This window comes from Canis lupus, chromosome 15, assembly GCF_048164855.1.
Source record: "Canis lupus baileyi chromosome 15, mCanLup2.hap1, whole genome shotgun sequence".
Lineage (NCBI taxonomy): Eukaryota > Metazoa > Chordata > Mammalia > Carnivora > Canidae > Canis > Canis lupus.
Window position 1 is genome coordinate 36993825 of NC_132852.1, and position 24082 is coordinate 37017906.

Consider the following 24082-nt stretch of genomic DNA (forward strand, 5'->3'; position numbering starts at 1 on the left):
TTGACATAAAGCCCCTTCAAAAGAAAAGATATGGCTGAGGCTTTGATGTCACAATATAATGGAAAAGAAATCAAACTTTAAGTAGAAAATCATGTACATTTATTTGGCTTAGGTTACTTATCAAATCTTGTTAGGGAAATAGGAATGTAGTAAAAGCTCAGAAATGTGTACATACTTTAAACTTCCCGATAATTTGCACCGAAATGAATTATTAAAAAAAAAAAAGGCAGTGTTAGCAACTTGATTCTTTTTTTTTTTTTTTTTTTTTTTTTTTGTCAAAATGACTTCACAGGGCACCTGAGTGGTTCAGTCAGTTGAGCTTCTTGTTCTTGATTTCAGCTCAGGTCATGATCTCAGTGTTGAAAGACCCAGCCCCACATGAGGCTCCATGCTCAGAGTGGTGTGGAGTTTGCTCATCTCTCTATACCCCTGTCCCTCCCTGCCCAGCTTGTGTACTCTCCCCTTCTCTTTCTAAATAAGTAAATAAATAAATCTTTTTAAAAAAATGACTGCAAATTTTGGGAGCTCAAGCCTGATGTAAAATAGCGGTGAACCCATTTTCTTCTTCTAAAATAGTCCTTTATTCTTTTATTGAAATTAAAACTATTAAATATGTTTTGGCCTGAAGGAGTAGGCATGACATTAAGTTAACCAAATTTAGCAAATAAAAATATAGGATACTTGGTTAAATTTGAATTTTGGGTAAACAAAAAATGATTTTTTAGTGTAAAGATGTCCCAGATATTACATACTTGCATATTTATATTAAAATCCTATTTGGTTATCTGAAATTCAGATTTAACTGACCAGCCTATATTTTATCTGACAACCCTAGTAGCTATAAAAAAAATCATACCTGTACTATATGGCTCACTATTCTAACACATGAGCATTAAATAATATAGAGTATTGATAAAATGATTATCTTAGGTTATCAAAGATAAAGTGTAGGAGAAAAAATTAAACAGCCATCCTAATTAGCATGGCCAAGAGGGACAGTACATATACACAATCAACATGGCTTCTAGGAGACCAAAGAAACCAAACCCTTTAGTGTATTCTGCTGTTCTATCTTCCTTACTTAACCACACAGAGTATATCCTTTGAAGACAAACATATCCAGTTAACTCCATTTAATACCAAGGTGAAAGATTTTCCTTCCAAACCTGGGATGCAAGCATGTTCTCCTTTATGTGAAAAACCTGGTAAAGTTTGGCAGCTTTAGGCTCTCCCCTGGAAAAGCTATCTGTTACAGGAGGGTTATTAATATTCTCTCCATTCCCCCTCTAAGGGAGATCTAAGTTAAAAGGAGAGGATTGAAGGCAATGTCTATAATATACTATCAGATTTAGAGGAAGAGCATTGCTGTGCATATGTTCAGAAGTAGAGATCATTTCCATTCGGGTAGCTCTGGAAACCTCACATTCAAGCCATATTTCCTGAGAGCAAAGTGATTGTCCTAGCTTCCCAAAGAAAAAATATTTAAAAGATACCAAAGTTTTCCATGGGTATAAAAGGATGTGGGTGAGCAATGCCAAACTTATCTGTTCTTGTGTGAGAGTCTGAGAGTGTGTAACTGTCAGGATGAAAGTAGAAGTTTTGGAACTTGTTTGGTAATACCTTTGAGACCAGGCTCTATTCTGAGCCATGAGGTGCAGGTGTAAATTTCTTGGCAGCTTTAGAATTCCTGTTCATCTCTCCATGGCTGGTTTCCCAGTCTGTTTAACCAAGCACATGCCCACACACTAGATTAGAACTGATCTCAAGCAGCCCAGAAGCTGCACTCGGCCTTCTGTTTGCATTTAGAAATGAATAACAAGGAAGCCAGAAATTCTGCTAGAAATTATGAGTAACAATAGATTGGTTGCAATAACTGTTCACATCTTCCCATTATGAAGATGTCTCACGTACTGAGGGATACTCTACCTACAAACATTCATATACATTTAATACTTGACAAATCTTTGGAAATACATCAGCGACTACTATATTGCTGAGACCAGCCTGACAGAAAATACCCCATGAGACACTTATTGATTCGCTAAACAAATGCTTCTTTAGTGTATATCAAGTGCTAAACATTTGGTTATGTTACTAATACAGTGATGAATCAAATGTACAAAGTCCCTGCCATCACAGAGCTTTCTGTCTGGAGGGAAGAGACACGTGAAAAGGTGACTGTCAAACACTGTGATGAGGCTGTGACAAGAAACCAATACCTTGGTTTTCCCTGAGGGAGAATGCAGGAAGGGAGCACCGCCAGGAGAAAGTGTCCTAGAAGATCTAGAAGATGATCATCTAAAGAGAGATCTTGAAGTTGAGGAGGAATCTATCTGAGGAGAGGGGTGTGTGCATGTGTGTGTGTGTGTGTGTGTGTGTGTGTGTTGGCAAAAAAAGAGGAGTAAGGGCAGTGTTCCCAGAATGAAACTATGCAAGGCTTATAAGGAACTAAAATTATTTCAGTATGGATGCAGTGTAAACCGAGGCTGAGAGTTTTTAGAGGTGAAGTTGGAGAGGAAAATAGCAACCAGATCCCAAAATCCTTTCCAACAATATTAAGTTTAAACTTTCTCCTGAGGGCAATGCTGAGCTTATGAAGGTTTTTAAGCAGTATAATGGCATAACGAGGTTTGCATTTTATAAAAATCCTCTGGCTGCCAAATGGGAAATAGATTGAAGAGAGAGACACTTTAAGAGACTCTTATAGTAGAGGAATGATGAACTAAAGGGCCTAAGTGGAAATTGCAAAAAAAAAGAAAAGAGAAAGAAAAAAGAAAAAAAAAAAAAACATTTGAGAGAAAGAATTTGACTATATAGAGTAATGGAAGAAATAAAAGTAAGCAGGAAATCTAGCACCAGATCTTAGTTTCTAGTATCTTTCTCTTAAAATAAATAAATAAATAAATAAATAAATAAATAAATAAATAAATAAATAAAGCCAGAACACTTTCCAGAAAATGCTGATTCTAGGACCAGGGCAGTAAATTTCAAAAATGAGCCTTAAGTATCTTGTTATGCCAGAAAGTAAGAAAGTGCAAACAAAATAAAACAAACAAATAAACAAAAATCCCAATAAATTAAATCCAATAAAATTCCCAGCAATATGTGAATACATCAAAGAGACACAGGAGCTAACTAAAAGAGCCCTTAATGGTAAAATCTAGAACAATCTGAGCAACAAATAGAGTAGAACTGGCTTATAATCAAAAGTATAAAAATAAATGTATCATGAGTTTATAAATAAGTGATATAAATAAATGATTGGATAAATAAATGAGAAAAAGAGACAAATCTCTCATGCAGAAGAATTCTAATTAATTTATGTAGATACTCCTTTCTCACAGAGGTGGGGGATAATTCCTCACTCCTCAAATGTGAGCTGTGCATAGAGACATCCTTCCAAAGAGTTCAGTATGACCAACATCATGAGGCAGGTATCAAGGTTAACATCAACAATTATAAGTCATATTGATAATATGTATACTTAATATGATGTGATAAGAATGGCACTTTACTACCATAGCCTTTTCCTCAAAAACCCTGGGTGTCTGGTTGGCTCAGTGGTTGAGCATCTGCCTTTGGCTCAAGTCATAATCCCAGGGTCCTGGGATTGAGTCCCACATCAAGCACTTGGGGGAGCCTACTTCACCCTCTGCCTATGTCTCTGCTTCGCTCTGTGTCTCTCATGAATAAATAAATAAAAAAATCTAAAAAAAAAAAAAAGACAGGAAGTTTAGTTCCATTGTAGTAAGGGTCTTTACCTGGTTAAATATCTGTACAAATGGAGAAAAAATAAATAGGAGAGAAATTTTATGGTCAAGACATATTCTTGCTTGTGGAAAAGAATTCTCTTTAGCCCAGGGGATGGGCCATGAATAGCCTTAAGTTAAAGGTATAGAGAAAATTCCTGATTGAGACATAATTGGGATGCTTCAAGTGTGGCAGTAAGAGACTTCTAGTACAGGTAGAGATGTTCATGCAAGGAAAGTGAGCTAAGTACAGCTCAGTGACAGCTCAAGAGGTGCATAGTTTCCATATGAAACAAAATATGTTAAAGTTAAAATTTCCTTTGAACACCCTTACATCATCCATAAAGTACAGTATACACAGTTGTATGATCACAGCCATCTGGAGTAATATGTACATAGTAATGTAACAGAAATAAAACAGGGTATTTTGCAGTGATAAAACACATATTTTACCAAAGAATCATAATTTTCATTCTGTGAGCTATTCACACTGTCATAGATAAACATCCCCTCTGGAATAATTTACACAAAGAGTTTTCTCCATTTTAAGCCAATATTGTTTAGGTCTTCACTGGTTTAGTTGAGTCTCAGATTTTGTCCACTCTGAAAATGTCTTTTGATCCATTTATATTTAATGTAACTATTAAGATGGTCAGATTTGGGGTCCATTTTTACTACTTGTTTTCTTTTCTTTTTTTTTTTTAATTTTATTTATTTATGATATTCACAGAGAGAGAGAGAGAGAGAGAGAAGCAGAGACATAGGCAGAGGGAGAAGCAGGCTCCATGCACCGGGAGCCCGACGTGGGATTCGATCCCGGGTCTCCAGAATCGCGCCCTGGGCCAAAGGCAGGCACCAAACTGCTGCGCCACCCAGGGATCCCTACTACTTGTTTTCTATTCATCTCATGTACTTTGTATTTTCTTGTTTCTCCTTTCATGTGTTTTTTTTTAGAATATCATTTTAATATATCTATTATCTTTTAACTATACCTCTTTGTATTTTTTTGTGGTTTCACTAATGATTGTTTTACACATACTTTGTTATTCTATTTAGAAATAATATTGTATCATTTCATATAAAGTGTTAGAACCTTACATTTCTGTTCTTTATGCTATAGTTGTCAATTTTGTTCAGTCTAAATATGGTATAGAGATAAAGAAGAACATTTTATAATAACATAGATAAACTATCAATAATATATAACAATTATATATGCACCTAACAACAAGGCCTCAAAAGTACTTGAAACAAAAACTGATAGAGTTTTAAGAAGAACAGACAATTCGACTGTAATAATTGGAGATGTCAATATCCCACTTTCAATATATATAGAACAACTAGGCAAAAGATCAAGAAGGAAATTGAACACTTGAACAACACAGTAAATGAAGTAGACCTAAGAGACATTTACAGAACACTTAGCTCATCAACAACAGAATACCTATTCTTCTCAAGGGCAAATGGACCCTTCTCTAGCACAGACCATATGTTGGCCCATAGAACATGTGTCAATAAATTTGAAAGGACTGAAATCACGCTGAATATATCCTCCTACCATCATGGAATAAAATTAGAAATCAGTAACAGAAAGAGCTTTGAGAAATTCATTAATATATATAAAAATTAAATCACATATTCAAATAACCAGTAGCTGAAAGAAGAAATCAAAATAGACAACAGGATATACACTGAGATGAATGGAATGAAAACAATATATCAAAACTTATGGGATACAGCAAAAGCAACACTCAGAAATTTATAGCTGTAAATACATGCATTAAAAAAACACGATAAAGGGGTGCCTGGGTGGCACAGTCAGTTAAGAATCCAACTCTTAATTTTGGGTCAGGTCACGATCCTAGGATTATGAGATTGAGTCTCGTGTCAGTCTCCACACTGGGCATGGAGCCTGCTTAAGATTCCCTCTCTTCCTCTTCCCCTGCCCCCATCCCCCTAAAAAAACAAACAAGCAACAACATCAAAAAATAAAAACCCATAATAAAGATCTGAAATCAATAACCTAACTTCCCATCTTAAGAAACTAGAAAAAGAGCAAAATAACCCCCTCAGAAGCAGAAGGGAGTAAATGAGTAAATAATAAACATTAGAGTAGAAATATTGACATAGAGAAAAAATTAAAGAAAATCAACAAAACTAAAAATTGATTCATAGAAAAGATCAACAAAATTAATAAACCTTTAGCTAGATTGACACCCGAGAGAGAGAGAGAGAGAGAGAGCACTCACAAATCACTAAAATCAAGAATAAAAGTGAGAACATCACTAATTATCTTACAGAAATAAAAAGGATCATAAGTGAATCCTATGGACAAGTGTGTGCTAACAAATAAGACAACCTAATGAAATTAAATAAATTCTTAGAAAAAATATACAAAAATAGGTTTAAAAAGTAGAATATATGAATAGACCTGTATAAAATAAAGATCAAATTAGTAATCAAACTTTCCACACAAAGACAAGTCTAGGACTAGATGGCTTCAATGGCAAATTCCACTAACTGTTTAAGAATTAGTATGAATCCTTCACAAACTCTTCCTAAAAATAAAAAAAGCGAAATACTTCCTAATTTACTCTATGAGTACATGAATAATGGACTGGTATGAGATGATACCAAATGATCCAAACATAGCCCCTGTATATTGGCCCTACATTGTTTCCTTCTTCACAGTAGGCTAACATTTATTAACTCAAAGCCCACTGACACAAACTCAAACTCTTACACATCTAATTGTTTTTTTTTTTCTCATGAAATCCTTTTATTGTTTCATTTAGGAGGTGAAATGTAATCCCTTAAGAAAAGTACACCCCAAAAAATACTGTAAACAAAATGAAAGGATTCATTTTCATAAGACAGATCAGCTTATCTTTTTATCATATAAAAAAATTCGTTACCAGTATCTTTTCCACTGCATTGACATCAGAACAGGCTAAACTCTTTAAAGACTGACCTTAATACAACATTATGGAAGATTTACTTTTTAAATAAGGATAATTAAGTGAAATATAATGCTACTTTCCTTAATATCCATGAAAAAAAATTTAACTCATGTTTAAACGCTTTTGATTTTATTAAAGTATAAAATGTCAAATTCTATTTTTAAACACTTATTCTTTTACGAATCCATTGTCTCTTCATAGTGCCAGCCAGCATTTTTCCAGTATTTCTGGATATTCTAAATAGTGTAGCTCTAAAAAAATCTTGATATCTTTGAATAGGCTGGCACCACTTTTCAAGGAGACTAATAAAACTTCTTGGGTTTTCCTTGGGGTTTCCCCAACTTTCTTTCCATTTCTTTTCTTAGTCTATGTGCCTCATACCTCTCGGCCATTGCCACAAGTTCCTCTGGGACGCTCTGATGTGCTATTTCCAGAATATTGATTAACTCGCCAGCAACTCTCCAGTCATTTCTGGTGAGGAGCGTAATAGATATCCCTGTCTTCCCTGCTCTTCCAGTACGCCCCACTCTGTGTACATATTCTTCGATGTTCCAGGGGAAATCGTAATTATAGACATGTGTGATATCGTTGACGTCGAGACCTCTTGATGCCAAATCGGTGGCAATCAATATTCTTACTTTACCTGTTTTAAAGTTTTCTAATGCTCTCTCTCGGTCACACTGCTCTCGATTGCCATGAAGAGATTCTACTGATACATGTTGCAGAATCAGGTCACTTGATAAATGGTCAGCAATGGCTTTTCGGCTGACAAACACTATGACTTTGTCCTGAGAAGATATGCTTTCCAGAAAACGTTGGATATGAGAGCGTTTCTCCTCTTCCGTGGTGACAATTATATTCTGTTTTACAGTACTTACAGCAACTAAATCCAAAGTGCCAACATATACAATCATTGGTGCTTTCAAATATGACTGTGCAAGTCGACGGACAGCATATGGCCAGGTTGCACTTGTCATAATGGTTTGCCTATCTGGGCGCACATCTAACAAAATCTTCATTATCTGGGGTTCAAATCCCATATCTAGCATCTTGTCAGCTTCATCTAATACCAAGTAGGTTATACTTCTGAGGTTGACGAAGTTATTCATTTGTAGATCATTCAGCCTCCCAGGAGTTGCAATAATAATATCTACTCCTTTTTTCAGGTCTTGTATTTGTCCATTTCTATCTCCACCACCATATATACACACACTTTTAAGGCCTTTATACGAATACTTAGAACATTCAGCTTCTACCTGAAGCGCTAATTCCCTCGTGGGTGTGAGGACTAACATGCCGGGGCCGTTCCTTTTTTCTCTAATTACAGGCTGTAAGTCAAGATGGATGAATCCTGGCATTAAATAAGACAACGTCTTCCCCGTTCCGGTTTGAGCTACTCCAATGAGATCTATTCCTTGTAGAACTATTGGCCATGCCTGTGACTGGATGGGTGTTGGTTTTTGAAACCCTGCCCTTTTAAAGTTTTCCATAACTTCTGGATAATATTGAAAAGCATCCTCAAATTTACAAGTAGGATTGGGTATACGGCGCTTTTCGCCTTCTTTTAAGTCATCGCACATTATATTATTATTTTCTTTCCTCCATGAGTCTACTTGCTCTTGTGACATTGAACTTGTTGTTTCTAATTGCCTATAAAAGTTTTTCTTAATTGGAGGTAAGTCAATTCTGGATTTCGAATTGTAATTTTCTTGTTTTTTAACAAGATTATCTATCGCTGTTTTGGCCTTTGCTTGCATCACCTTGTTCCCAAAAATTCTGACCTCTGCTTCTGGATAAGCTTTTATTATCTGTATTTTCGTGTTTGTTGTAGTTTGGAGGTCTTTTATTTTGGACCCCCCACGACCGATCACAGCGCCGACCCATACGTTCTTCAACCCAAAGCAGAGCAGCGGTTCCCGGGGACCGGCGGCCACAGGCTGCTGGAGGCCGGAGTTCTTCCAGACGCCGCCCCTGCCGCCCCTACTGGCCTCCCTACTTCTTCGATTCGGGTCCTCCGCCGGCCTCCTCTCTGGAGCCCGGGACACTGCCGAGCTTCGCCGAGAAGCAACGACCCATGAGGAAGCGTTGGCGCCTGCTTCTTGTCTCGACGTGGAAGGAAGATCCGGCGTGTCTGACGTCGCTCCGCTCCGGGCCCGCACCTCTCCACCGTGCCGTCGTGCCTTTCCACATCTAATTGTTTTAAATAGAGCTCAAATAAACAGATTTTTAGGTACTTAGAGCCTGCCTGTTTTGCACACCCCAAGAAACTGCATCCCAAATCTGCTAGCCATAGATAAAATAAGTCTTGTAGCTATAAAATCCTAATTGAAGCCCTGCCACTTTCAGAGCTCTTTGATTCAGAGATACTCTGCCAAACTGCCCAGAGACAGCACTTATATATGTAAGCCTCTTCACTAAACCTTTTTTTCCCTTAGTAGGTCCCTTAACCTTCTTTTTCTGGATAGTGAGCCCTGTGCTATAGCCTCTGAATGGTCTCATACTATGAGGGACTTTCCCAGCATGCAAATCTGCCAAAGCATCACTCAAATGAATATCCTATGAGCTACTGTCACCTAGTGGTCATATCTTTTTCCTTGATCGGTCCCCAAATTCCTCAATCTCTATCTCATCACAGGCCTATTATATACTCTGACACAAAACCCAGACAAAATCATAAGAAAACTACGCCAAATATCCTGTAATAAAAGTCCTCAAAAAAATACTGGCAACTGAATTCATAAAAATAAAAAAGATTATTCAGCATGACCAAGTGAAAATCATATCAGGAATTCAAGGTTGGTTCAACATATAAAAATCCATGAATATAGTTTATCATATAAGTAGAATAAAAGACTCAAATCAAATGATCATCTCAGTGGATGAATAAAAAGTGTTTGATATTCCCAACAGTCTTTCTTGATAAAAACACTCAACAAACTAGGAATAGAAAGGAAATTCCCTAACTTGAAAAAGAGCATCCATGAAAACCACACAACTAGCATCATACTCACTAGTGAACAACTAAATGTTTTCTCTGTATGACCAGGAATAAGAAAAGTATGTCCACTCTCACCACTTCTATCAACAATGCCCTGGAGGTTCTTGCCAGGGCTGTTAGAAAAGAAATTGAAATAAAATGCATCCATATTGGAAAAGAAGAGATAACACTATTTGCAGATGACTTGATTTTGTATATAGGAAATCCTAAGGAATATACACACTCACAAACTGCTAGTGCTAATAAATGAGTTTTATAAAGGTGTAAGGTCAGTATAAAAAGTTCACACAATTGTATGTCTATCCACTTGCAATGAACAATCCAAAAGTGAAATTAAGAAAATTCACTTACAGTTGCATGAAAAATAATACAATATTAAGAATAAGCTTAGCAAAATAGATGCAAGACTTATACACTGAATACTATAAAATATTGTTGAAAAAAATGTTTAAAAGACCTAAATAAAGGGAGAGTCATCTTGTGCTCATGGAAGACAATATTGTTAAGATGGCAATATTCCCCAAATTTATCTACAGATTCAACATAAGCACTATCAAGCTATAGATGTCATTTTTAAAGAAATTAATAAAGTGACCCTAAAACTCATATGGAAATGAAAGGGACCCAGAATAACCGAAATAAATTTTGAAGAAAAGCAAAGTTGCAGCACTGATACTTCTTGATCTCAACGTCTACTATAACGCTACAGTAATCAAGATTGGGTGGTAATGGAATAAAGACAGACCTATAGATCAATGGAATAGAACTGGTAGCCCAAAAATAAACCCATACATTTATGATCAATTGATGTTCAGCATGGATGTAAGATAATTCAATAAGGAAATAGTCTTTTCAACAAATGCTGCAGGTACAACTGGATATCCACCTACAAAAGAAAGAAGTTGGACCCCTTCCTCAAAACATATACAAAGATTAACTCAAAATGGATCAAAGTCCTGAATGTAAGATGTAGAAGAAAATTAGGTGTAAATCTTTGTGACAGTTAGATTAACCAGTGGCCTCTTAGGTAACATACCAAGAATACAAAAAACAAAAGAAATATAAACATAATCAAAATTAAAAATATTTGAGCTTCAAAGGATACTACTAAGAAACTGAAAAAATAACCCATGGATGGAAGAAAAAATGCAAATCATATGTCTGCTATAAGTCTAGTATTCAAACTATAAAAAACTAAAGGTAAAAAGACAACTCAATTAAAAACTTGACAAAGGACATGCATAGGTATTTTTCCAAGAACATACACAAATCTCCAATATGATAAGATGCTCATGTCATTAGCCCACTAGGATAGATGGGATTAAGAAGATGGATAATAATAAATGTTGAGAAGGATGTGAAGAAACTAGAATACCTAGACATTGCTGGTGGGAATATAAAATAGTGCAGCCACATTTGGAAAACAGGTATAGTTTTTTAAAAAGTTAAACATAAGAGTTATCACATACCTTAGCAATTCCATTCCTAGGTATATAACCAAGAGAACTGAAAACATACATCTACACCAAAGCTTTTACGTGAATGTTTAAATTAGTACTAATCATGATAGTCAAAATAGGAAACTATCCAAATGTCCATTAATTGATGAATGGATAAACAAAAGGTGATCCATACAATGGAATATTATTCAGCAATAAAAACAAATGATGTATTGGTACAATACAGGCTACAACATGGATTAGCCTTAAAAACAATATGCTAAGTGAAAAAAACAGACTCAAAAAGGCTCATATCATAGGATTCCATTTACATGAAATGTCCAGAATAGGCAAGTTCAGGGACAGAATGGGGAGCTGTGGTAGGGGAGAACATTGAATAACTGCTGAGATAGTACAGGGCCTTATGATGATGATGAAACATTCTAAAATTGATGGTGTTCATGGTTGCACAAGTTTGTGAATATACTAAAAACCACCATATTTGATACTTTGAAATGGTGAATGATCTCTCTGTTGAATTACATCTCATTTTTTTACAACAGAGGCATAGGAAAGGATCATATGTATTTCAAAGAAATTAAAATAAAAGAAAGCCTGTTATGCTAATCTACATTCTTATCATGCCTAATGATTTTCATTCCTTCTTCAAGATCTGATTTCCCATCTGGCATTTCTGGATAACCTAAAGAAGCCTTTAGCACTTCTTGTGTGGATCTGCTGGCAACAAATTCTTTAGTTTTTGTTCATTTGAAAATGTCTTTACTACACCTTTATTTTTGAAGAATATTTTCACTAGTTGACAGGTTTGTTTATTTTTCTTACAGTACTTTGAAGAGTTTCATTGACTTCTGGATTTAACTTTTTTGTTTTAATGAGAAATCAGCTATAATTCGTATGGTTGTTGCTTTATTTGTAGTATGTAATTTTCCTTCCTCAAGATTTAATCTTTTGTTTTCAGCAGTTTGACTATGATATGCATGATTCTAGGTGTGGTTTTCTTTATATTTATCACTTTGTGAGTTTCCAAAATATTTAATTTGTGTCTTTCCATAAATTAGAATTTTTGACATTGTCACACACTGCTGTGATGTTTTTATTCTTTTTAAATTTTCTTTCTGATTTCTTTAGATCAGAAATTTCTCCTGATCTAACTTCAAGTTCACTGACTCTTTCATCAATCCAATTAGTTATAAACACAACCAGTGTTGTGGGGAGATAAACACATGCAAGAATTTTAAAATTCTGGATGTTTTTTCATATCTAAATTTTTCACTTAGGTCTTGTTTCTATTACAGATTAGATTTTCTATTTCCCAACTCATTATGATTGTATTTTCTTCTATATCTCCAAGCATATCCATTAGCTAGATCATCTCAATATTATCTCCATTTATTACATTTTCTTTTGAATATGGGTCATATTTTCCTATTTCTTCAGATGCATATATATTAATTTAGTACTATATCTGGACATTATGGTTCATTGTATAAACTCTAGATTTTGTTATATTTTTCCAAAGAGTACTTATTTTTAAAGCAGACAGTGAACTTAGCTGAACTCATACTCCAACCTCTGTGTCTCTAGTGATGCATGTGTTGGGCAGAGGAGGCAGCAGATAAAATTTCTACTCAATCCTTTAGCCTTAGCTAGGCTGTTTGGAGTTGGCCTCATGGATGTGTTGCTTAGTATCAGGTCCAAGTTTAATCTGAGTATATAGATAAAATTTGAGCCATCCCCTCTGTGGCTTTCTCCTTTCTTTAATTTTCCTTCAACTTCCCGGTGGTATGCACCCCATTACTCTTTCTTCTGGTTCTTCAAGCTAGCAAGACTATGGGTTTTTAATCTGAGTTTTAGCTAACCAGCTGGTGCTGTGTGGGGTTAGCCCTGAGTTAAAGAGCTATTAAAATTAGGAAAACCACTCAATGTTGTTTTCTTCTTCCAAGTATTCATTTTCTTCAAGTTTCTGGTTGCTTTTGAATGTTCTTCATTGCCTTCAAGTAAATAATTTTAATATATTGACCAGAGTGTATAATTATTGGTAGAGATTGATCTGATAGGAATTATTCCACTATTATTAGAGTAGATCCCCATGATTAGGTGGCAACAATGGTCAATTCCATTCACATGGTAACCATACTTGGGAAAAGTGAGAGATGATTGAAACAATATATATGATTAGCAATCAAGTATGTATGTGTGGGTACATGTGTGTGTGTGCATGTATGTTGCAGAGGCCAATGACCACTGATTACACTGAAGAACTTTTATGTCTGAGAATTAAAATAGGAAAGTTATAGATGTGCACTTGAAATAGAGGGAGAGCTATGGAACAGAGACCAGATAAAGGGATGAGTAAAAAGATAAAGTCAGCATTGACTTTTGAGGATTAGCAACAGTTCCAAGTATGAGGAGAATAGCTTGAAGTACCTCCTCGGTTGGTCTGCAAGTCGAGATACAGTTTGTTCAGATTCAAGCTAAATAGAATTCAAAAGCTTTTTTGCTATGACCACATACCTGAATCAATCCTTACATTGCCCTTGAGCTGCAGAAGTCCATGGGTAGTCAAAATAATAGAGAGGGACAAAATAAAACTCTTTCTTATGGTCCCAAGGTAGGATCAATTCTTCATTAAAACTGAGCTTGGACCATCTAATATACCAAATCCAATTCTGGAGGTGAAACTATCCATATGTCTAGCACACAAACTCACAAGGAAGTGCTCCTCTGTGGTTCACACTGACCTAGATGGAAACTAAATGGAAGATAATGTGAGAAGAGATGCTGTGAATGACCCAGCCCAATGCCTTCATTTTATAGAGCGGAAACTGTGACCCATAGGGGTGAAGCAATTCATCAAGTCCTCACAGCTACTTGGTAACAGGACTTGAGACTCACCTCCAGGGTTTCTGACTCTGTGTCCACTGCACTGAATCTTAATGATTCACCAGGATTTTGTGAAACCATGGCTTTCCCCTAAAGGACTCATATTGAGCAATACATGCCTCTCTTTCACGTGTAAAGGCAAAGGAAATCAAGACTTATTTACAAAACAACAATGCTTGATAACTCATTTCAAATTATTTAACAGTTTGCCAGCTGGTATCTGTGAAAAGCTATGCTACCACTTCACTGGTCCATTAGCTATTTCAGTAAATGTATCATTATTTGTCATACTTTGTAAAAATAGACTCCAAATTCAACTTATTGCATATTTTTGTTCATTATTCAGGTCTAAGAGCCCACTTAGCTAATGTAGGCATCATACACACCTTCCAAATAAAAGATCTGTTTTGGTAAATAACATTTCTATTGGCAGCACACCACCAGCTTCTATATTCCCAAAGAAGTATTTAATTTTATTGCTGTGTATTTTTAAGTTAAAGAGGTTTTTCCAAGATTTTAAGGGGAAAATTTTCCATTTCTTACAGTAAATACATATAAACCATTCGGGGATTTTAAACACAAGTTTTAAGTAACATTAGAATGCTTAAATTTCCTACTAGCAATGAAGTTTCCTGCAGGCAAGGTCCATGCCTTCTTCATTATTGCATCTCCAGCGTTGAACATGATGTCTATTACATAATAATCACCTAGTAAGTATTTGTTGAATGACTAATGGATGAATAAAGAAAGATAACTTTCTTCCAGGTGACTCCATTATAGAAAGCATCTACAGGATTGAATTTCTCCATTTTCATGTGGCAGCTTTGGTGCTGGGCATACAGCCAATCAAAGATTCCAGACACAATTTATCAGGATGCCTGCTGATTCCTTCCTCATCTCAACCTCAAATATAAAATCCCCATATTCTTGGGGAAATATTCACAAGAGATGATAATTGCCAGTAGCAGAATCCATTTGAAAAAGAGATTGAAAGTATAGAATGGACTATACTTTTGTCTGTTTCTTTCTTTCCCATATATCTATACATTTACATACAGAAGATACACGAAAACCTTCAAGTAGAAAGCTTTATGGTATTTCACTTGCCACAGGAATTACAATGCTATAGACTTCTTGAAAACAGAAGAATGTCCTCTTTCACATTCCAGGACAATGTCATCTTTATATTCCAGGGTTTATCACAATGCTTGTCACATGGTAAGTGCGGATTGAAAATTAGTAAAAATAAGGCAGTGAACAAAAACATCAGTAGATATGTTCTTCTTTGAATAAACCTGACATTTGTTTCATATACTCTAATATCAACTTACAATCAACTTTATAGAATCCCACCTACTGCAGAAAATTAGGTTTATCTGTAGTAGTTTTATTTTTATTTATTTTTTTAAAGAGTTTATTTATTTACTCATGAGAAACACAGAGAGAAGGCAGATGCAGAGGGAGAAGCAGGCTCCTCACAAGGAGCCCGATGTAGGACTCAATCCTGGGACTCCAGGATCACGCCCTGAGCTGAAGGCAGACGCTCAACCACTGAGCCACCCAGGCATCCCTATCTGTAGTAGTTTTAAAATAAAAGACACATATGACTGCTTTTCTGCATGGAGTTAAAGCTGTGATTTTAGAAACAAACAAAATGGTTTTCCTATTTGTTGAAGGACAGGTTTCTCCTGATTTTGCATCTTTTCACAAGCATCCCTTCTTTTGTCAAATGAATACCACTAACAAAGCCCATGGCTATTTAAGATCCTTCGTAACAGATACATCTTCTTAGAACTTTAGGAAAACATTGTGCTGAGCTCTTGCAAAATACTATCCTAGTTCTTGAGCTTACACTAAATAGTAGAGAACTTCAATCAATACTGAAGAAGGGTCTTAAGGTACCAAGAAAGAAAAATGACTTGGTTAGCAGCTTCACATGATACTGTCAGCTTCCTCAGTGTAACCCAAATTGGCAACTACAGAACAGTTAAGTGGCTTAGATTTTGGTAGGTGTGTTTTGATGTTGCTTTTGTCTTTTTCTTGGTCAATATCTCACAGCCAAGGACACTGGTTCCATGTATGAAATTTGAGGCTGTTTCTAATGTATTAGCCAACTCTGAAATGACAGCACCCTACAATCCATAAATGGAGGCAGAACGATTCCATTTTAAAAGCCAACCTCATCTTTTTAAAACCTAGTCAGTGATGATAAAGAGTTAGCCGAATTTCTCTAGACAGTATTGCATTTATTAGCTTCATTAATAACAATAATAGGCAAGAATCTGTCTTGGCTGAAGAAAGATTTGCCTACAGGATGTAAATAGACAACTGTGAATGTTTGACCACATTCCTTGTTGAATTTGAGATTGAGCAGAAATTTAAGTTATTATTCATATTACTCATTAAATTTATATTTTTCCCTATTAGTGTTCCCAAGGCCTTGCCAAGGTATCTTTCAGAATTCTAATGCCTCTGCTCCCTTGCACTTTGTTGAGGGGAAAAGTACGCTGACTGATACAGAGAAATATATCTTTCACTGTCCCACTTCTCCTCTGACCCTCCAGTCCTCTCAAAGCCTTCACATAGACTTCTATATTGATTCCATCTGGTTTTCTGTTCTCTTGAACTTCCCACAGTCATCCCCCTAAAAAACACACATGAGACCAGCCATTTGCCATTCCAAAAAAAAAAAAAAAAAAAAGTCTGTGGCTGGCAAAAGAAGTACAGGTTTGCCTGACATTCAAGGCTATACATTATTTGGTTTTGAGCTGTCTTCCCAGCTTTGTCTCACTTATCCATCTAACCCCACTGAACTTGTTTGCTAATTATGCTCATACTTTTCCCATCTCTCTATGCCTTTCATCACACAGATCTCCTGGCTCTAGAGAACCTGGTCACCAGTTTTCATATGTATGATGCTAACTCCAAGTTGGAAGTAGTTTCTCCATGATTTTCAAATCCCAATGTATTGGGCTGGAGTAATTCCTAAGCTCTCATTTTTTTAAGATTTTATTTATTTATAATTCATGAGAGACACAGAGAGAGGCAGAGACATAGGCAGAGGGAGAAGCAGGCTCCCTGTGGGGAACTTGATGCAGGACTGGATCCCAGGACCCTGGGACCATGCCCTAAGCTGAAGCAGACGCTCAATCGTTGAACCACCCAGGCATCCACAAACTCTCATTTCTTTTCCATATTTTGTGTTATATTTATTTCCATGAAGGTATTATCTTGCTCTCTACCTCTTCTTCAGACTTTAAACCCTTTAAGATTTGGAGGAGTCAGACATTTCAATATTCTATATAACTTCAGTCACAAAGCCTGCAGATAAGAGATATCTAGTAACTGTGAATGAATAAATGAATGAGTGAATGAATGAATGAAAATGATCTCTTCTATATCACACTATTTTCCCACTTCAATAATATGACAGGAACACGAGCCATTTAAGCAGTTTAATTATCTAACCCAAAATGTGGGCTCTGAAGATCAGAGTAAGTCTATATGCAACAGCTGAGGTGTCAAAACACATTAAAAATAATAATGCAAAAATAACCAGGTGTAATCTAAGCTGAGTATTTTCTTCTGGCACCTCTTCCCCTACCATTCAATTTAGAATTGTGTTCTATAATTATCATATCTGCTTTAAGTTCCTATTTTCTGCTGATTCTTAACTAGATAAAATACATACAGCTTTCAGAGATTGAAAATATTAGTACAAGGAATGAACTAATGTTTTTGCTTTAATGTACTAAATATAATAAAAAGGCACCTTACTTGACATAGTAATTTTTTTATCAAGTATTCAGCACTGTGAAATATCCACCCATCAACTTGAGAGCCACAATTCTGACTGCACTTAGAAATTAGAAAATATGGTCTTTGATTAGTAGGATAAGACCATGCAAATCTGTAGACATTCATTAAGAACCTTCTATCAATAATATACTGCTTTGGATTCTGTCAGCGATGCAAAGAAGAATAAGAATTCTGAAGAAATTTTGACAAGACCAAAACTGGATTAAAAGTATCAGCACTGATAGCACCAAATGTTCAGAGCTGGGCTTCACATTTCAGAAGAAGGCTCTCACAGTATGTGGGATGTAGCATAGTAAGTTAAGAGTAAGTCATGGACATGCTCTGCCATGGGAGAGGCAGCTGTCAGAGGCTCTAAAGGGCCAATTGGGACCAAATTCTTTGAGCTCACATTCATATTTTTTTCTCATTTTATTCCCTTTACTTATATGCTTAGTGCTATGATTTTCCTTATTTAAATTGGCATAATTACTCACTGGATTAAATTAATAGGCTTCCAAAATACCTCCTTGTCTTTTGTCTAGTTCCCTAACCCACCCTCCTCACTGCTGTCTCTAGCAACTTCTTTCATAAAAACAAGTTTCCTGCCAGAAATCTTGAAATCACTCCCACAGCCTTCAGGGCTAAGTGAAAGTATTTAAATCTAATTATGATCTGACTCTTTCTCCAGCAACTTCTCCCATTAATCCCAAACCTGGCATTAAACTCCAGCCACATCATACAGTTCCTCAAGGGGATCCTGTTTCCCTTGCTACCATGCCTTTTCATGGCTCTGTCCTCAGACTGCAACTTCATCCCTCTCAGCTGCCCTGTATATCTTCCAGGTGTCTTTTTTTTTTTTTTAAGATTTTATTTATTTATCCATGAAAGACATACAGAGAGAGAGAGAGGCAGAGACACAGGCAGAGGGAGAAGCAGGCTCCATGCAGGGAGCCTGATGTGGGACTCCATCCCAGGTCTCCAGGATCAGGCCCTGGGCTGAAGGCGGCACTAAACAGCTGAGCCACCCGGGCTGCTCTTCCAGGTGTCTTTCAAGGCCCACTTGACTCCACTGATCTGAAAGTCTGGCAGCTTCACTGCTCTATTCTCACTATTACCTTTACATTTCCATACTTAAACAGTCTGTCTCTTCTACTGGCTCAGTTAGACAAGGCTTTTTTTTTTTTAATTTTTATTTATTTATGATAGTCACATAGAGAGAGAGAGAGAGAGAGAGAGAGAGGCAGAGACATAGGCAGAGGGAGAAGCAGGCTCCATGCACCGGGAGCCCGACGTGGGATTCGATCCCGGGTCTCCAGGATCGCGCCCTGGGCCAAAGGCAGGCGCTAAACCGCTGCGCCACCCAGGGATCCCTAGACAAGGCTTAATCAGTGGCCAGAATGCTCTAAAATGAACACTTCAGTGGGTACTTGTTAGACCTATTTTTCCCATGAATCAACTGCCCCTAATATCCCCGAATACACCTACTACATTCCTATTTAATACCCCTGCTATTCTGCAGTAGCCAATATGCTGTTCCTGAGTTTGTTTCCTCCTCAACTCAATGAGTGCCAAGTAATTGTCCTTCACAACACATACTACATAGTAGCACATTTTCTCTTCTCCAAAGCACTCACTTACAGCCAACACCATGAAGGAAACATAGGTCAGTTGTTCTTTCCTTCAAACACTAAAGGAACTCCAGGGTTTTTTGTTTTGTTTTGCTATTTCGTTTTTTTTAGCCCTGAAAAACATGAATGAGTGATGGATTTCTTACCAGAAAGTTTTGCTACCCTAAAAATCTGCTAGAAGCATGAGAAATGCAGCCTTGAACAAAGGAAGTATGATAAAGGGTGTATTCACAGGAATGACGGAAGCAAGACAGTGGGAAGAGAGGTAACCTAGAGTGGAAATGAAACCAGCCCTTCAGTAGAAAATGTGGATCATGTGAATTCACAAGTAAGATGAGCTGCAAACACCTATGTATACTTAGAATAAATCAAAACTCTCACAATGACCCATTAAAATCTGCACAATGTGATTCTGTCTAAACCCAATCTCACTTTTTATCCCTTATTAGCTTCAGGCACTCTGCCTACCTTTAATGCGATAGGCCCCTGAAATGTGCCAAGCCCCTTCCCCACACTGGGCTGTTTGTACTTGATAGTACCTCTGCAAAAAATGTGTAGGTGTTTCATGTCTGGATCCTCTCCCTCATTCAGGTCACAGTCTAAAATGTCAGCTTCCCTGTAAGGCTGTCACTAATCATCCCATTTAAAGGAACCTACCTCCTACTTCATTATTTATTATAACACCCCACTTTTCTCCCTTTAGCATTTGCCATAGGCTAAAAATATGCTTCTTTATTTTCTGTCTTCTTGCCAAGATAGAGGCCTTTTTCTCTCATTCATCATAGTATCGCCAACACTTTTTGCCTGGTATACAGCAGGAGTTCAATATCAGTGAATGATTAAAAAATGAATAAATGAATAAAGGAAGAATCAGAGAGGAAACCAAGCAATAACATGTAACAATCTTCCTGTTTCTAAAATCTTGATTGGAACTTCTGTTTCTATCAACTCACATGGAGATTGGGAGCCCACAATCAAGTTGTTAACGCCAATTAATTTGGTCCCCAAATCTTTTGAATCCTTCAAGTATATTGAATTGGCCAAACACAAAGGGAGTATGGTTGTTGGATGAAGAAACGATGGTTGTTGGATGATAGCAAACTTCAGATGGTATGGTTATGTCCTGTCTCTGCTGACCCCAGCCGTGACATCCATCAGGCCAGGCCCAGACCTTGGGCAGAGGAAGACAGAGTACTTTCTTGGTTCTCCTGAGGATAGGCAGAAATCTCTGTTAGATTTTAGTTAAAAGTAAATAAATAAAATAAAATCTTTGACTTGATATGTTGACTGCATATATTAATTTCACCCGTAGATGAGATGCTTTTCACTCTAAAATCTACAAGGCTATGAGAGAACAGTATTTATCACATAGGTCAGTTGTCCACTTGCTTTCTGACTGTGTTGGTTTTAGTATGTTGCCACATTCTCTAACAATCCTCTCCTCAAAGATGGAGTCTACTGCTCTACCAGTCCTTGAATATGGTCTAGTACTGACTTCTAACTAGTAGAATGTGAAGCAGGTAATGCTATGCAACCTTCAAGCACTCCACCCAATCTCTCTCAAATGTCTCATTCTGTGGGAAGCCGGCCACCATCACAGGAGCATGTAAAACAAATCCTGGGAAAGTACTGTGAGGAGAAAAACTGAGGCCTCTTGCCATTATATGAGTGAGTCACTTTTTCTTTCTTCTTTCTTTCATTCATATTTTCAAATTTTCCAGAATCACCCAGCCAAGCCACTCCCAAATTCTTCCACAGAAACAGATATTTAAAAATCTATTGTTTTTTTTTTTTTTTTTAAAGCTCTACACTTTGAGGTAATTTTTACATAGCAATACTTAGACTGGTTGCCTTTGAAAACTGTTCATTTTGGGGGCACCTGGGTGGCTTAGTAACTTAGTGTCTGCCTTTGGCTCAGGTGGTGATCCAAGGGTCCTTGCATTTGAGTACCGTATTGAGCTCCTAGCATCGAGCCTGCTTCTCCCTCTGCCTGTGTCTCTGCCTCTATCTCTGTCTCTCATGAGTCAATAAGTAAAATCTTAAAAAAAAAAAAAACCTGTTCACTTTTCTTACCTAGAGCACCTTTCTTTCCACTGGAACAAACTTTCAAGCAGACTCAATGCCTGAGCCCCCCTGCACAGGTATCTTAGGTAACTGAAGATAGAGGGGTGATAAATGATGGAACTAAGCTGTCTACTCCCTGAGATATGACCAATGACCAAACTAAGGAAGTGTGACAAAATATGAGACAGAAAACACTGAAAGTCCACAGCAGAAATAACAAAGAGTAAAAATCTCTTACTCCGGTGTTCTGTTCATTTTGAGGTACATCTGCTTTCTGACTCATACTACTTTAATGATTTGAAGTCCTATATAAGCTTCTTGTATCCCTTGGAAATTAATCCCCATTCCTATTAGTAAAGGTAGAAACTGCCTTATAGAGAGAGTAATAAATTCCCCTCTGGGAATATGTTTTCTCTTCACAAAACTTTACTTCTCCATACCAGGTCCCTGTGAATAGTGAATATGATTTCTCTGCATTTCTATATTCACTCCTGTTGAGATGGAGTCATGAATGTGAGGAAAACTCCTTTATTAAAGCTATATAAGGCACTTTGTAAGTGATTCATTCCCAGAAAACTGAGAGTTGACTGTGCCCATTCTATACTATAGTTCAAGGCTAGCTATATGTATTTAAAAATATATTAAGTCCCCAAACTCAACTGTTTTTTTTAAAGAGTTAATTATTCAGAGTTCTATTTAGTCAATGATGAGTCACTAGAAATTGGTGTGCACACAATCAGGAGCTGTGGGTCTAGCCATAATTTAGAAGGGTAACAGTCACATCTTCCCTTCTCTGGGCCTCAGAATGCTGCTCCACAAGGGGGGAGGGAAGGGAGAAGGGAGGGAGGGAGGGAGGGAGGGAGGGAGGCAAAAGGAGTATAATTCAATGATGTTTGATGTCCTTTCCAACACTACCTGCTTATATGCTCAGAAACATTATCAAATTTTCAAAAGAGTTCTTTGCTCTGTGTCTACAGCTGAGAATTGCATCAGATTTCTAGTTTCTTCTGAAGCAACAAAATAACTGCATTTTCTACCCTACAATGTTTAAAAGAATAAATAATAAAGAGCTGCAAAATGTATATTCTATTTCCCCCTAACTTTAATTTCACATTTTATACTGTCACTATTTTTAAATAAGAAACTACCTAATATCTGTGTTTTATGATAGCAAGAAGAATTTAAACTATAAAAACCACTGAAGTACGTTGTGATCATTGAATTTTATAATTTCATAATTCAATGACTTCCTTTGTTTCCTACATTATACTCCATCTTCAGAAAAAGGTGACTATTTTTCTTGTTAAATTAAAACTTGGAAGTAGAGACATCTGTTTTCTGGAACAAATAACACTAACATTGAATCACTAACCAGGTTATACATATTAATAACCATTTAGGCCAATCTCATTTAAAATTCTTTGCTAATCTAAAGAATAATTTTTAAAATTCGACTTCTCACTTGAACAAAGGAAGGCAAGAATGCTAACACAATTCTATGGAGTTTCCAATGACTAAATAATGTGACTACCAAAAACTACAAAAGGTACAATTTCTTGTGCTATTAAATTATATACCAATAATGGGTAGCAAGTTATGCATAGGTAACAGAATCAAAACCAATGTAGAAAAACCAGGTGCATTTTCCATATCAGTAATCAACACATAAAAATGAAATTCCAAATAAATAATCCACATTAGTATTAAAGAGCAAAAATAGTTGAAGAAATTTTTTTAAAATGTGAGAACCTTTACACTGAAAACTGCAAAATGTTGCTAACAGAACTTGAAAAAATCATAAATAAATAAATAAATAAATAAATAAATAAATAAATAAATAAATATAGGATTTTCACAGAATCGAAGACTCAGTATTGTGAAGAAATAAAATAAATCTCCCCAAATTGATCTTTAGATTAAATTCAACCCCACTCAACATACAACAAGCTTTCTGTGTAGAAATTGACAAATTGACTGTGAAATTTATATAGATATGCAAAGGATTTAGAACAGCCAAGCAATACTGAGGAAGAAGAAAAAGCTGGAGAGTTTGCATTACCTGATTTTAAGACTTCCGTAATACTAAAGGAATCAATACAATGTGGTACTGGCATAAACAAAACAAACCAATGGAACACAATAGTTGGACGCAAAGAGACTCATGTACAATTAATAGATTTTCAATAATGTTGCTCAGATCATTCAATGAGGAAAAGAAGATATTTTAACAAATTTTCTGAAATAACTCGGTAAATATATGAAAACAAAATGTATTTCAACTCCCATCTCATGTCACACACAAAAGTTAGTTTGAGATACATCATAATCCTAGATATAAGAGCTAAAACTATGACATTTGTAGACAAAAACATGTAAGAACATCTTTGATCTTGGTTGCAGGCAAAGATTTTTTAGATGTGACACAAAAAGCAATGATCATAAAAGGGAAAAAAGATTAATCAGACTTTTATAATTTAGTAATGTCTGTTTGCCAGACATTATTTAAAGAAATGAATAGCCAAATCGTAGACTAGGAGAAAAT

General features: G+C 36.3%; 1 protein-coding gene and 1 pseudogene across 9 annotated transcripts in view; both read right to left on the bottom strand.

Annotated features, from left to right (window-relative positions):
• ZMAT4 (zinc finger matrin-type 4) overlaps positions 1-24082 on the bottom strand; it is a 339499-nt gene that overhangs the window by 101822 nt on the left and 213595 nt on the right. The window contains exon 6 of one of the 9 annotated variants that reach the window (XM_072776589.1): positions 20194-20684. The exons of the other annotated variants lie outside the window; for them this stretch is intronic. Within the exon in view, the coding sequence (XP_072632690.1) occupies positions 20593-20684 (92 nt within the window). The 3' untranslated portion in view covers positions 20194-20592. Of the gene's footprint in view, positions 1-20193; positions 20685-24082 lie in introns of those variants that run through there. 9 annotated transcript variants of the gene reach the window in all.
• Positions 6884-11190, bottom strand: LOC140605364 (probable ATP-dependent RNA helicase DDX43 pseudogene; annotated as a pseudogene).